At 34.3% G+C, this 17,062-nt stretch overlaps 1 protein-coding gene across 3 annotated transcripts in view; it reads left to right on the forward strand.

Moving 5' to 3' along the window:
• LOC136851274 (gamma-tubulin complex component 6-like) overlaps positions 1 to 17,062 on the forward strand; it is a 366,897-nt gene that overhangs the window by 153,835 nt on the left and 196,000 nt on the right. For all 3 annotated transcript variants that reach the window (XM_067125258.1, XM_067125257.1, XM_067125259.1), the window contains exons 14-15: positions 5,168 to 5,267; positions 14,429 to 14,621. In XM_067125258.1, the coding sequence (XP_066981359.1) occupies positions 5,168 to 5,267; positions 14,429 to 14,621 (293 nt within the window). The remainder of the gene's footprint in view (positions 1 to 5,167; positions 5,268 to 14,428; positions 14,622 to 17,062) is intronic.

The raw sequence follows: 17,062 nt of genomic DNA on the forward strand, positions 1-17,062 counted from the left end.
CTAAAAAATCTTTTTTGAAGACCCCTATCTTGAGACGGTTATTTTTTATATAAATTACTTTGTAAATATACGAAAATGTAGAAGAAGAGTTGAAGAATAAAGGGTGAGTTAAGAAAAATGGCTTTGGTAACGGCAACAGTATCATTTTGACGTTATAAGTTGATCAACGAAAAAAAAATTTACCGTTGTCAACATTATTGTTCGTAGCTCAAAAACTATAACAGTCAGCAGAATTATTTTTTTATGAGAAAGCCAACAAAATTTTCTAACTATCGACATATAAAAAAATGAAAAACGAATAAGTCCAGTTGGTGAAAAATTGATAGAAAAACAGGGTAAGAAACAGAGTGTATGCTTGCCCGCATACGGTGAAAATTATCGCTAGAAATTTTTTTTGAAGAGCCCTAGCTCGGATATTTTTCATAAAGAAATTACTTTGTAAATATACAAAAATGTAGAGGAAAGGTTGAGGATTAAAGTGAGAGTCAAGAAAAATGGCTTTGGTAACGGCAACAGTTTCATTTTGACATTATAAGCTGATCGAAATGAAAAAAAAATGTTACCATTGTCAACATTATCGTTCGTAACTCAAAAGCTATAACAAGTTAGGCGAATTAATTATTTTTTATGAGAAAGCCAACAAAATTCTCTAAATATCGATATATATAATAATGAAAAATGAGATTCAGAGCCCTGCCTAAAATCCAGACGTCTCTTATGTGATGCACTAATTTTTTTCCGCTAGTTTTACCGTAAAAACTTTGCTCTGGCTGAAAAGCATGTTAGAAACTGTTCTCTATTGACGCCACTGTATGTAAACAACCACACGTTTTACCCAACCTCGCACGCATGGTCTCTGACAGAAGTGTGGCCTGCCAGGCCTTTGCGGGTGGGATCGGCTGATGTCATTGTGAGAATTTTACTATGCCAGGGATTTGTGCATGCACAGTACAGGAACTAAAAATTATAGAAAAATAATATGAAACAGAGTGTTTATTTGATAATGTAATCCTACATTTTATAAAAAAATGTAAGATACGAAAGAGAAGTTAAAATGGGTAGGATCAGCTGATTTTATTGTGAGAAATTTACTATGCCAGGATTTGCAGCATGCGCAGTATAGAAACTGCTTGGCTGGCGTATTGATGCCTGAGTTACACGGTCCAAGGTATGCTTTAGCCTTCTGGAAACCACCAACTGTCCGAAAATAAAAAAAAATTACCCTACCATACATTTAAAAATTTTGTAAATTTTTACGAAAATTACGCCAGTCAGGAAAGGCTGGTGGTAGGGTGATATTGCGTAATATTATGTCAATTGGACATGAAAGTGTTAAAAGGGCGTTACTTATGCCGCATTATTAAACCGAATAAGCATTATATTAATTTTGTTAATATATTATATTAATCTATTAACCTGTGGCAATACATTCATGTTCTGTTAAAATAAAGGATAATAAAAAAAAGGCTTTAATTTTGTTCCACTTAAACAAAGGGCGTTACTTATGGCATGTGGGTCATTTTGATTAGTTTGATTATTAATTACTGTGATTTATGTAGCCTTACTTTACCTAGGACCCTTGTAATCCTATCAAAAGGCTAAAAGTTACCAAAAAAGACAGGTAATTAACTTAATTAGATTCAGTCGCCAGCTGAAACTAGGTTACTGACTATATTGATTTATTCTAAACACATGAATTTAAATAAACCACATTACGCAACCATCTAGTTCAACAAAAAAAGTGAATGAAATAAAAAATCTTACAGGGCCTAATACCAGCTCCAACTTCAGCCCACTTCGGACACATGATACTTGACATATGTTAGTGGATGATGCAACCTGGGAAAAACTCGTGATTGGCAGATAAGCAATTCCAAGCGCCGGACTCCAATATATTGTTGCTAATCCTTCTCCAAACAAGCTTACAGCCAGGTTCCAAGACGTGCCCAATTCTGGAAGAGACGTATATAGATAACACTTTAAATTCCAGGAACTCTCACTTATCATTAACCCTTAAACGCCTGTTGACGTAGCAAACGCCGACTAAAATTGTCTGTTGAATGCCGAAGTGGATGTAGTAAACGCCGACTACAAAAAATTTCAACCTTCGTCAATTTGACTCGACCGAAATGGTCGAAAACGCAATTGTAAGCTAAAACTCTTACATTCTAGTAATATTCAATCATGTACCTTCATTTTGCAACAAATTGGAAGTCTCTAGCACAATATTTCGATTTATGGTGAATTTTTGAAAGAAACTCTTTTCTTACGCCCGCCATCTGTAACTCAGCCGAAAAATTTCAGAAATTCTTTTGTCATTTTGTCGTAATTTTTGCACTGTTCTATATTAGCCGTTACATAAAGTTTTATATATGAAAATGTGCGCAATTTCATGTAAAATACAGCAAAAATACAACCCATGGTTGTAGCTTTTATCAGTTTTGAAATATTTTCATATAAATCACGATAACTGCCAAAATTTCAACCTTCAGTCAACTTTAACTCGACCGAAATGGTAAAAAAACGCAATTGTAAGCTAAAAACTCTTACATTCTAGTAATATTCAATCATTTACCTTCATTTTGCAACCAATTGGAAGTCTCTAGCACAATATTTCAATTTATGGTGAATTTTTGAAAAACTTTTTCCTTACGTCCGCGCCAGAAATTCTTTCACGTTGTCGTAATGTTTGCACTGTTTTATATTAGTCGTTACATAAAGTTTTATATATGGAAATGTGCGCAGTTTCATGTAGAATACAACAGAAAATAACTCATGGTTGTAGCTTTTATCAGTTTTGAAATATTTTCATATAAATCACGATAACTGCCAAAATTTCAAGCTTCGGCCAACTTTAGTTCGACCGAAATGGTAAAAACGCAATTATAAGCTAAAACTCTTACATTCTAGTAATATTCAATCTTGTACCTTCATTTTGCAACAAACTGGAAGTCTCTAGCACAATATTTCGATTTATGTTGAATTTCTGAAAAAAATTTTTCCTTTGACGCCTGCACGCCAGTAACTCTGCCGAACATCTCAGAAATTCTTTCGTCATGTTGTTGTAATGTTTGCATCGTTTTACATTAGTCGTTACATAAACTTTTAAATGTGAAAATGTGTGCAATTTCATGTAGAATACAACAGAAATTAGCTCATGGTTGTAGCTTTTATCAGTTTTGAAATATTTTCACATAAATCACGATAACTGCCAAAATTTCAACCTTCAGTCAACTTTAACTCGACCGAAATGGTAAAAAACGCAATTGTAAGCTAAAATTCTTACATTCTAGTAATATTCAATCGTTTACCTTCATTTTGCAATAAATTGGAAGTCTCTAGCACAATATTTCGATTTATGGTGAATTTAAAAAAACATTTTCCTTACGCTCTATGCAGGTAACTCGCCAACATCTCAGAAATTCTTTCGTCTCGTCGTCGTAATATTTGCACCGTTTTATATTAGTCGATACATAAAGTTTTATATATGAAAATGTGCACAATTTCATTTACAATACAACAAAAATAACTCATGGTTGTAGCTTTTATCAGTTTTTGAAATATTTTCATATAAATCACAAAAATAGAAAAATTCGACTTTCGGTCAACTTTAATTCGACCGAAATGGTCGAAAACTGCAATTGTAAGCTAAAACACTTACAGTCTAGTAATATTCAATCAATTAGCTTCATTTTTCAACAAACGGAAGTTTCTAGCACAATATTTCGATTTATGGTGAATTTTTGAAAAAAATTTTTTACGTCCATGAAGTTACAGGTAATTCATGCATCATTTTGTGATAATATTTTCTGTGTTGCTTTGATCATTTTAAAATTTGTTATATACCAAAATCATCGCAATTTAGTGTACAATACAACTAAAAAAATTAAGTCATTAGCTTTAACCGCTTTTGCTTACAGCGCGATTTGTATACAATTATATAAGAGTTTTTTTTTTTATATCATATATTCCAATATTTATATATGATAATGATATTTTTTTCATTTCTGATGGTTGCATACTAAACTTCAGGCAATGACAAAAAAATGAGCCAAAAATGAACTCTTAATCTTAAAAACTAAGCGTGCAAGATTTTTTGAAAAAACTTTTTTCCGCTTGGGCGTTAACTCACCAACGCCGCATACGGGAGACGTTTTTGTAAATAGGGCTTCAAATTAAAGGGTTAATTGACTGCAAGGGATGTGTGTTAGATCAAGGATGTTACGTTAACACCATGGAGGATACTTTATACAATCTCATTAGGCAACACTAATTGTACTTCATATAATTGACTTTATAATTGGGATATGGTTTTACTAGGATTTCCTTAGTCAGTGACTGTTAAGAGATAAACGTGAAACAGGAAATAAGGGGGAGGTGTAGAGGAAAGAACTGGGAGTAATTGTCATCTTCAGACTTACAGTGGAGTAGATAATGCAGCGATCAATTGCATCAGAAGTTCTGGTTCCATTGAAAAGGCAATTTCCCTGGCTTTTCCACAAGAGGGGTAAAGGACAAAGGGAGGAGGCTTAGAGATATACACGATGGTTGTGCTTTCACTCAAGGGTATCTCTGGACTGACGAGCTGGGTAAAGTGTGTGGGTGCTTGCTTTGAAGACTCCTCCCACTTAAGGGCCTGCGGGTAGCCTGAAAAATGACAAAAAACTTGCCAGTACGAAGGTCATAGAAAAGTGAGCTTAAGGTATACCCTAACTAAAGGTGGCCCTGGTAAAACCTACCCTGTTGAATATGCCCCTAAACTAAACTTCAAATCCCACGATGGTGGTTGGTGTTTTGAAAAACAACCAGCTCTCTGGCTTGCCTCCTTCAGCTGCTTTACAAAGAGAAGCTTTGGTGTTTTCTTTTCTTTGTTTTTCATTTCTACTAAATCAAGGAAGAGAAGAGACAGTATAAATATTTGTAGTATAAATATTTGTAATAGTATATATATATATATATATATATATATATATATATATATATATATATATATATATATATATATATATATATATATATATTTTGTATGTATGTATATATCTATACATATATAGTATATGTGTTTGTGTGCAAATATATATGTTTTTTCTTACTTTTCATTTGTTCCAATCCAGTCATGATATTCATTGTTTATTTATAATTGTGTGGCTTCTTGTCAAATTTTCAGGTGACTGCAATGCAGAGAGATGAACAGATTAGAGAGGAAAAACAACAGTTGTTGAATGCAGCTACCAAGAAACATTCTGATGCTATAAAGCAAATTGAAAGTAAGTACTGTAACTTTTTGTCTTGCTTGATTTAGTTTTTTGTGTAGTTTTACCATACACACATCATGGTTAGTTACTTCTCTTTGAGCTTCTGCTATCATAAATAATCCTGTTGTTATACAGTAGTCCATTTAATTTTATATTAAGTATCTGATTACATGCTGTTGTGAAAGATTTTGCATCAGCAGCTAAATCTGTTCTACCATAATTTCTCCTGTATCTGGATTAATACATCTAAGGACTTGCTGAGCAATGAAAATGTCCAGATATGATAAAAGTACAAAAATAAATACAACTTTTAACAAGCTTATATTAACCCTTAAACGCTGAGCCTCTATTTACAAAAACGTCTCCCGTATGCCGGCGGCGTTCGGTGAGTTAGCGCCGAAGAGGAAAAAAGTTTTTTTCAAAAAATCACAGCATGCTTAGTTTTTAAGATTAAGAGTTCATTTTTGGCTCATTTTTTTGTCATTGCCTGAAGTTAAGTATGCAACCATCAGAAATGGGAAAAAATATCATTATCATATATAAATATTGAAATATATGACAGCGCAAAAAAATTTTTCATATATAATTTTATACAAATCGCGCTGTGAGCAAAACGGTTAAAGCTAACGGGTTATTTTGTTTTTCTTTGTATTGTACACTAAATTGCGATGATTTTGGTATATAACAAATTGTAAAACGATCAAAGCAACACAGAGAAAATATTATCACAAAATGATGCATGAATTCGTAACGTGCGGACGTAAAAAAATGTTTTTTTCAAAAATTTACCATAAATCAAAATATTGTGCTAGAACTTCCCGTTTGTTGAAAAATGAAGCTAATTGATTGAATATTACTAGACTGTAAGTGTTTTAGCTTACAATTGCAGTTTTCGACCATTTCGGTTGAGTTAAAGTTGACCAAAAGTCGAATTTTTTCTATTTATCGTGATTTATATGAAAATATTTCAAAACTGATAAAAGCTACAACCATGAGTTATTTTCTGTTGTATTGTACATGAAATTGCACACATTTTCATATATAAAACTTTATGTAACGACTAATATAAAACTGTGCAAATATTACGACAATGTGACGAAAGAATTTCTCTGAGATGTTCGGCCGAGTTACCGCGCAGACGTAAGGAAAATGTTTTTTTAAAAAATTCACCATAAATCGAAATATTGTGCTAGAGACTTCCAATTTATTGCAAGATGAAGGTAAATGATTGAATATTACTAGAATGTAAGAGTTTTAGCTTACAATTGCGTTTTTTGACCATTTCGGTCGAGTTAAAGTTGACCGAAGGTTGAAATTTTGGCAGTTATCGTGATTTATGTGAAAATATTTCAAAACTGATAAAGGCTACAACCATGCGCTATTTTCTGTTGTATTCTACATGAAATTGCTCACATTTTCGTATATAAAATTTTATGTAACGACTAATGTAAAACGATGCAAACATTACGACAACGTGACGAAAGAATTTCTGAGATGTTAGGCTGAGTTACATGCGCCAGACGTAAGAAAAAGTTTTTCTTTCAGAAATTCACCATAAATCGAAATATTGTGCTAGAGACTTCCAGTTTGTTGCAAAATGAAGGTACATGATTGAATATTACTAGAATGTAAGAGTTTTAGCTTGTAATTGCATTTTTTACCATTTCGGTCGAGTTAAAGTTGACTGAAGGTTGAAATTTTGGCAGTTATCGTGATTTATATGAAAATATTTCAAAACTGATAAAAGCTACAACCATGAGTTATTTTCTGTTGTATTCTACATGAAATTGCGCACATTTCCATATATAAAACTTTATGTAACGACTAATATAAAATGGCGCAAACATTACGACAACGGGACGAATATAAATCGAAATATTGTGCTAGAGACTTCCAATTGGTTGCATAATGAAGGTAAATGATTGAATATTACTAGAATGTAAGAGTTTTAGCTTACAATTGCATTTTTACCATTTCGGTCGAGTCAAAGTTGACCGAAGGTTGAAATTTTAAGCAGTTATCGTGATTTATTTAAAATATTTCCAAACTGATAAAAGCTACAACCATGGGTTGTATTTTTGCTGTATTTTACATGAAATTGCACACATTTTCATATATAAAACTTTATGTAACGGCTAATATAGAACAGTGCAAAAATTACGACAAAATGACGAAAGAATTTCTGAAGTTTTTAAGCCGAGTTACAGCGCTGGTGTACGAAAAAAGTTTTTCAAAAATTCACCATAAATCGAAATATTGTGCTAGAGACTTCCAATTTGTTGCAAAATGAAGGTACATGATTGAATATTACTAGAATGTAAGAGTTTTAGCTTACAATTGCGTTTTCGACCATTTCGGTCGAGTCAAAGTTGACCGAAGGTTGAAATTTTTGTAGTCGACGACGATCGTCCACTTGGCACCCAACAGACAATTTTAGTCGACGTATGATACGTCCAGTAGGCGTTTAAGGGTTAAAATGGACTAAAAAGTAAAAAAATTATTTTTTTGAGACACCAGGATTTTTGCACAATTAGTTATGTCTACAAAACTAAAAGCATGGACACCAAACATGGAAGGAAATGCTACTAGAAATAAAAAAATTTATTTTTTTATTTTTGTAGACATGATTAATTGTAAGAAAATCCTGGTGTGTCTCAAAAAATTATTTTTCACTTTTTTAGTGTGTTTTAATAAAAGCGTGTACAGTATTAAAAATTTTTAAAAATATTTTTAGAATTTTATTTCATACTTTTTCTGTTTTGACAGAAATTGTAGCCAATTTATGATTGTAGATAATGAAATTGAACTTGACATCCTGTTGAGTCAAAGAAGGTTTGAAAAATCTGTAGGGTTATTATTCCACTGAGTCAAAGAAGGTATGAAGAATCCAAAGATTTTCATACAAATCTTGAGATACTGGGAGTGGCCACTGTAGGGTCACTAGAGGTCACTGCTGACCTACTGATCATGTAAGGTTGTATTGTCACCAGGATTGAGTAAGCATGCAAAATTTCAAGTCCATTGAACGAAGGGAACAGGTCGAAAATTGAGCTACACGTTTTGAACCAAACGGATGCAGAAATCAAATTAAATGAAAGCATGTATAAAAGAAGCAGTCTACTGATGTGAACGGCAACTTTTTACCCTCACTCCCCCACTTTGTCAATACAACATAGCTGCGTTCACTAAATATTCTTATAAACAGCAAACAACACGCTATAGTCTGCATTTAAACAACACAGAATACACTGTGCAGTACTGTGTACGTAATAAAAACCGAATTGTGCAGTGTAGTTTATATAAAATTTATAAAAAAATTTAACATTGAAATCCTCTCTCTCTTCCTTGTGACGTGTCCAACTAATGAATAACCCAGAGAGAGAGGAGAAAGGCAAGCAAACGCACATCATAGTGATGCATGTGTGTATATATACACGAACATGCACATGTACACATGGTGATTTTATACTGAACCAGTAGCTACCATTTCTTCTACATTTTGGTACCTCCACATTAAAATATAATGAACATTTCATTGAAGTGTGTGTGTTCATGTGTCCAGAGCTTTTTAAATATGTATTATAGTGATATTATTTGTTTTTGTATGGCATACAAAAATGAGATCTTGACACCATTCAAAACACATTGTGAACAGCCAGAGTTTAGGCCATCATAAACCATCATTTGAAACCTTTAGCAAATACAGTATGTAATGCGCTATATTTACTGATTAACACAGTTATATTTATTATATTCCATTCAGGGAAATGGACTGTCGTACTGTATATCGAGTTCATGCCTTGAATATGTGCATCTTATAGAAACAGTGAAACATGTTGAGTTCTCTGTGGTATGAAAATCAGCCTGTGAATACTCATAAGATTTAGAGAGAGAGAGAGAGAATGCAAAACTGCAATTGTCTACCTTAAAAAAGTGTACATTTCACGTTTGACTCAGTTGATTACAAGAGCTTCTAAACGGAGAGAGAGAGATAATACAGTAAACCCCCGAATTCATGGGGGATGCATACCGCGCCCCCCGCGAGTAGCTAAAATCCATGAATACTTAAAACCCCTCTAAAAACACTTAGAACTGCCTATTTTGATAGTTTAAACACAAGAAAAACCCTCTAAAAATGCTTATACCTGAGTATTTTAATAGTTTTATCACAAAAAGTGCATTAGTCATGAAAATGATATGAAAATACAGTAATTAGTGAATATTTCTCAGTAAAAAATACCGCGAATGTGGGAATTTTCTGCAAATAATGGGTAGATATGTTCCACAGAGAAATCCGCGAATACGTGAGTCTGCGAATCGTGAGAACGCCAATACGGGGTGTTTATGTATGTAGGTTTTAAACAGTTACAACAGAGCAAACAGCAAACAAGATCTAAATGCTGTCTAATCATTTTATCATGGCTCAGACTCCTATGGACATGCAATACCCATTGCCCCCAAATGCAATCTAATTGAACAGTTACAATTGAACAAAAAGTGAACAAGAAACCAAGTGCAATATCTAGTCCTTTGTTTGTGTTGTATGGACAGGTTATCTTCAGGTAATTTTGAACTTATGTGAGCAATTGTAGTAAGACTGTCCATTTAACTCTCTCTCTCTCTCTCTCTCTCTCTCTCTCTCTCTCTCTCTCTCTCTCTCTCTCTCTCTCTCTCTCTCTCTTACTTTTGCATGATTATATTACAAGTTAATACCCTTTTATAAAATGTGATTTATATTATTGTGGTTATCAGTAAATATACTGCATTACCTGTTTACCCAAAGTTTCAACCAATGATGCACGATTGCAGAAGCTGAGTTATGATGTGTTTTGGAGGAGGCGGGGTTGAAAAATTTCTGTTTGCCATACCATATAAATACACAGCAAGTGCATACTGCAGATCACCTCAGTATTATGTATACACATACTTATAAACATACACACATATTTGGTTTACTTATGCGCATGAACACATACCAAGACACTAATGGGCAAGAAAAGGTCTGATGCACACAGCTGGGCAGTTTATGCAGTTGCTATATTGTAATCTGTTCAAGTTCTTCAGTTTGCTGGTATTTCAACTTTTGAAAAGCTTATTTAACCCTTAAACGCTGAGCCTCTATTTACAAAAGTGTCTGCCGTATGCCGGTGGGGTTCGGGAGTTAGCGCCGAAGCGGAAAAAAAGTTTTTTTCAAAAAATCACAGCACGCTTAGTTTTTAAGATTAAGAGTTCATTTTTGGCTCCTTTTTTTGTCATTGCCTGAAGTTTAGTGTGCAACCATCAGAAATGAAAAAAATGTCATTATCATATATAAATATTGGAATATATGACAGCGCCAAAAAAAAATTTCATATATAATTGCGCTGTGAGCAAAACGGTTAAAGCTAATGAGTTATTTTTTTTCCGTTGTATTGTACACTAAATTGCGATGATTTTGGTATATAACAAATTGTAAAACGATCAAAGCAATACAGAGAAAATATTATCACAAAATGATGCATGAATTCATAATGCGCGGATGCAAAAAAAAGTTTTTTTCAAAAATTCACCATAAATCGAAATATTGTGCTAGAGACTTCCCGTTTGTTGCAAAATGAAGGTAATTGATTGAATATTACTGGACTGTAAGTGTTTTAGATTAAAATTGCAGTTTTTGACCATTTTGGTTGAGTTAAAGTTGACCGAAGGTTGAATTTTTTCTATTTATCGTGATTTATATGAAAATATTTCAAAACTGATAAAAGCTACAACCATGAGTTATTTTTTGTTGTATTCTAAATGAAATTGCGCACATTTTCATGTATAACACTGTATGTAATGCCTAATAGAAAACGGTGCGAAAGTTACGACAAGGTGACTAAAGAAATTCTGAGATTTTCAACCGAGTTACCGCGCGTGGAGGTAAGGGATTTTTTTTTTTTTTTTTTTCAAAAATTCACCATAAATCGAAATATTGTGCTAGAGACTTCCTGTTTGTTGCAAAACGAAGGTAAATGATTGAATGTTACTAGAATGTAAGAGTTTTAGCTTACAATTGCGTTTTTTGACCATTTCGGTCGGGTCAAAGTTGACCGAAGGTTGAAATTTTGGCACATCGTGATTTATATGAAAATATTTCAAAACTGATTAAAGCTACAACCATGAGTTATTTTTTGTAGTATTCTAAATGAAATTGTGCACATTTTCATATATAAAACTTTATGTAACGGCTAATATAAAACAGTGCAAGCATTACGACAAAGTGACGAAAGAATTTCTGAGATTTTCGGCCGAGTTACAGCGAGCAGACGCAAGGAAAAAGTTTTTTCAAAAATTCACCATAAATCAGAATATTATGCTAAAGACTTCCAATTTATTGAAAAATGAAGGTAAATGATTGAATATTACTAGAATGTAAGAGTTTTAGCTTACAATTGCGTTTTTCAACCATTTCGTTTGAGTCAAATTTGACCGAAGGTTGAAATTTTGGCACTTATCGTAATTTATATGAAAATATTTCAAAACTTATAAAAGCTACAACCATGGGTTGTTTTTTGTTGTATTCTATGTGAAATTGCGCACATTTTCATATATAAAACTTATGTAACGGCTAATATAAAATGGTGCAAAAATTACGACAAAGTGATGAAAGAATTTCTGAGATGCGTCGCTGATGCTTTCTAGTGGGAGAAGAAAGAAATTCGTGCATGCGCAGCTGGATTACGCTTGTAAACAAAACAACAGCGTGATCCGTGAACTCCCAGGATCCCTCAAGGTGCGTGATTTAAAATCTTTCACAAACTAGACCTCTAAGTATTTTTCCGTGAATATTTAAAAAAACTTTTTGTAGTTGACGTACCGTACGTCCACTTGGCACCCGACAGACAATTTTAGTCGACATACAATACGTCCAGTCGCGTAAAGGGTTAATAAACCCCCAGCTTGGCGACAATCCAGAACAGGAGGTTTCCAGTGAATTCTTGTGAGTGGTAGCTCTACCAAGTGTGATAGCAAGATACAAGCTCTGTTGTTCAGAGTTCGATTCTCCAGAGACAAGGCATTTATAACTTTCTTGTCCCTGTTTAAGGCAAAAAATGGTATGGGATTTAAACCTTACCCTGATCTGTGACTATTCACAGCCTCAAATCTATTACTTCTGACTGGGAAAGCACTTTTCTTTGCCTAGCAAAATCTCTTTGTGTATATATATTTAGGAATAATAAAATTGGTAGGAATATTAAGAATCTTTGTAGTATTAGGAAACCAATTGTTCTTTGGAGTTGAAATGAATTGTCTCCGTTTGTAAGGTCTTTTGTTAAGAAAGCACATTTGCTTGACTTTTTGTAAAGTCTTTTGTTAAGGAAGCACATCTACTTGAGGATTCTATCTTTATACCTTCCTTGAAGGTCAAGTTGCATGATGTTTGTACATTTGCCACACCATTTAATTTCTGGGGAAACCTTTCCTTACCTAAAGTTATTGAAGCTGCCCAGTGGAAGCATAACTCAGCTTTTTACATTGTATTTCTTACAGGATATTGATCATATTTTGCTGCTGAAAGCAACCAGATTTGCTGAACAGCAGCTCCAATATGCAGTAAATGTCCCCTGTTGTCAAACTTTTCAGTTCCAGAAGTCTGTTATTCCTCACACCACTGGACTGTGGAACAGTCTCCCTGAGGATGTTGTGCAATTGGAACCTGAAGGTTTTAAGCAAAGATTCAATGCATTGCTACCCAAAAACAATTCTCATATCTTAATAATTGACTTACTTTTTATTTACTTACTTACTAATTTGTTAACTTTTATTTACTTACTTACTAATTTGTTAACTTCTTTGTTTCTTTTTTGATGACTGGTCTCTTCTTTCTGTATTTCCTATTACATTCTGTTACTTCTTTCAAATGAACACCATATTCTTCAGAAGCTTGAATTCCAAGCCAATAGCCTCAGTTAGCTTGCTCCATATGCCTAGGGTTTATCTTATGAATAATAATGATCATAATAATAATAATTCCAATCCAATGCAGAGCTTTAGTGCCCTTAGTATGTGCAAGAGAAGTACTGTCCTGAGTCAAAATAGTGGTAGCTAGCTTGTCTTTCCACTAGTTGGAAATCCGTTCAAGTTATAAGAAGCTTGGGGGTACACAGTGCACGTATAGGATGGTACCTTCATATCGTGGGTACTTTCTGGCTTGCTGTGTATCTGTCATTGCTCTGCAGAAACAGCCTGTGGATTTTTTACATAGGTAAGCAAACACTATTTGCAAAATATAATTACTGTATAGTAAGGGCTGACACTTAGAGGGATAGCAGATTTTACTTTGCCCACCAACTTATTAATGTGGGAATCAGCTATATGATGGAGAGGTAAGTTTCATTTAAAAAATGTAAATACTTTAAGATTTATTTTTTAAATACTTAACTCTCCATTATGTAAGGACCCTCCCTCCCCACATTGAAAGTGCACAATAATACCACCTGCCAGTCAGTGTTTGTACCCAATAGGTTCCCTGATGTAGGGTTAGGGAAGTAGACAGATAAAGGCTGGTACTTATAGAAAAATGGGGAGAGCTTTTAAATTTTGCTGTGTCCACCTTCACTTGCATGGAAAGTAAAGTTATGTAATAGAGAGGTAAGTATTTAAATAATAATAATTATTTATATTTTTTTTTTAGAAAACAGCAGAAACTGAGAATTTACAAAAAACTCCTTTGTACCAAATTGATAAAAGGCCTGTTCAGGTGATGTTTTCAAGTTAGGACAACTTTTTCTGTTGCTCACAATCTGCAGGTTAATTGATATAGTTTTGAATTCTACTTTTGAATGTACATGATAGAAGTTATATGAAGTAATTTGCTTATACAGTAGTATGTTTTAATTCTGAACTTTGTGAAATAGTATTTGTTGTACATTTAAACATATTCAACCACTATGGATTTTGATTTCATGGGGATGGATTGATTTCATACTGTAATCGAGCCCCATAATAAGTTATTGAATCAGGAATTAGCTCCTTAAATATGTACTTCATGGGAAGAATGTTGTGGTTCTCTTGGAACCTATATGTTACTGAGTGTTCTACCTTGTCAGTTTTTTTTTTTTTGTATTGTATATGCTTAAAGGATATAGGGTCAGAATATTTTCTGTTTGGATGGTTTTTAGTACTTGACTAATGTATTTGTTTGCTATTAGAAAGGATGGAAGTTGCTCGTATTCAGGAGAGAGAAAGAAAGCAGCTGGAGTTGAAAGAGCTGAAGGAAGAGATGGAAAAAGCTTCAGAACGGAAGAAGATGCAGCTTCAATTTGAGCTTGAAGAAGAAAGAAGAATTGCTAAGGAACGGGAGGAAATTGAACAAAAGCAAAAGGATCGTGAGGAGGTGTTGAGGTAGGAGTGGTTGTGAACTGCAACCATTACTGATTTGTGTTGATACAAGAAATTAGGTATGAAAATTCTGTGAACAGAAATATTAAAATGACTGAAGAAGGGAAGTAAAAATAGTTCTGAAACTAGTAATTCCCAGGTAATATGCTTTTATGATTCTTGAGGAATAACTGCTTTTTATCAAAAGGAATATATGAGGTATAATTAGCCAATTTAGTGTCAGACAGAATCCAAGACATATCCTCAGTTAAGTAAAGAAGTCTGTGGTGGACAACAGCACACATGCATGCACTTTGAGATCTTTAGGTCTCCAGGATCAGGATAGCTAACCTTACCAATCTTAATTATGGAGTAGAGTCGCAACTATAAAAATTATGCCTTTTATTTTGAATGAAAAACAGGTTTTGACGGAGGAAAAACCTTTTTTTGGTAGTCGCTGTTGAGTCCTCAAGGGGTTACCTTCCATGGTCTACCAGAGCTCCATGGTGACCAAACTAATATCAAAGAATTCTCCCCCATTGTTGGTCTTTTTGGCGAGGTATTGTGTTGCAATGATTAACATTATAACACTTGATGGAATATACAATGGACTCAAAGATAAGAGGGCACTTTCCTTTATCTTCAGTGAAGCTGAACCCAGTTTTTCCAACGTCAAAGAACCTGCAAGAAAGAGAAGTGACTATTGCGCATGCTCGTCTGCCCTCTTGTTTACAACCAGGCTGGTAAAGACCAGGGAGCCATTATTCTCTGTTGGTCAGTGCAGGTTGATCTGTTGCCCAAATCCCATGCCTTTTCATCAGGGAAGTGAGAGGGTTTTGAGGACTCATCAGTGACTACCAAAAATAGATTTTTCCTACATCAAAACCTGTTTTTTGATAGTTGCTTGTTTAGCCCTCAAGGAGCTTTACAAAGAAATTGACAGGTGATGAAAAAGGTTTAGCTCTCAATTTTTAATCCCAATACCCCAAGTAAAAAAAAAAAAAATTTCTGGTCCGAGGTCAAACCACAAATTTCATGTCCCATTCTTCATTCCAAATACTCTTCAGGCTTTAGTACCAAGGAACAAGAAACTATACACAAACTTATGTTTTAGGATGTAGTTTTACAGTGGCTTACCTAAGCATGCTGGGTTTGGTTGCAGTACTGTTGCCCTTTTCCCAGCAATAGTTAGCGTACTCACCGTCAATAAGACCCTGGTTTTCTGCTGTAGCACCTAGGGGTTAGGACTAACCATGCTGCCTACAGATACACAGTGTAGTTGAACTTGTTTGAGCGCATGGCAATAATTTTTATTTTTTTCTATTTTATTTTATTTTTTTATTTTTTTTATTTATTTTTTTTTTTTTATCTGACGACCACCCTATAAATTCGGAGACTTCTTCGAAAGAGACACTTCTGAAGACGGCCGACGACATACTTACTTTTCTAATATCGTGTGACCTAGGAAAGGAGTGTGGATTTCCCTTTTTAATGAGACACTACAATTATTCTAAGCCCTTGTAGTGAGAGTGGTTAGTTTGTGCTAGGGTGTAGGAAAATATGGCCCTCTGGGATGTTTGCCTTGACTTCCAGGTAAACCTTTAGTGCTTGAACTGGGCATAATGTCTTTTCTGCTAAATTGAGTTTTCGTATAAGAATAGGAGATTTCCTTCTTAATGGATCCTCATTCTTGGCCAGGAATGATGGGCCAGGGGACAATAATATTTGATGGTCAGCTGTTTGTGTGGTGTATCATCCCCGTCTAAGAGAGCCCAGTTCACTAATCTGAACTCATGGTGCTAATGCAATCAAGAAGATTGCCTTTTGTAGCATGTGCATTGTGGTTGTATTGGGTCCGCTGAATTGAGGGGTTGATAGAGGTCTAAGCACCTTTTCCAGGGACCAAGTAATTGGAAGCCTTTCGGGAGCAGGCCTTTGTAGAGCAAAAGACTGCAGAAGGGAAGTGACAACTTCTATACTGGAGTCGATTCCGAATCCATAAAGCAAGGGGCTCCGTTAATGCTGCTTTGTATGCCATGATTGTTGTAACCGCAAGGCATATGTCTTCAAAAAGGCATATAAGAAAATTAAAAGGTGTTTCTTTAGAAATCTCAACTGGGCTGTCAGTATGGATATAATCTAACCATACCTTCCATACGGACTGATTTTGCTGGATAGATGGTGTCCGTAATTTTTGCACTAGGTACCTAGGAATGTTGGATGAGTAATTTTCATGATAGATATTTAAAAAATCCATACGTAAAGATGTCAGCTCAGAAAGGAGGGTGTGTAAAAGGGATTTTGACAAAGGAAAAATCTATTTCTGAGGAAGGTCCCGTGTCACCCGGTGAAATTCCATTGTAGCATGAATTTCTAGGTATAAAATGCTAGATATACCAGAGAAAAAAGAGCTTTCAGGAAAGCTGGGGTTACTACCCCAGATTGAGTGTCTTCTTCAGGGAAGA

Source organism: Macrobrachium rosenbergii, chromosome 23, assembly GCF_040412425.1.
Source record: "Macrobrachium rosenbergii isolate ZJJX-2024 chromosome 23, ASM4041242v1, whole genome shotgun sequence".
NCBI lineage: Eukaryota > Metazoa > Arthropoda > Malacostraca > Decapoda > Palaemonidae > Macrobrachium > Macrobrachium rosenbergii.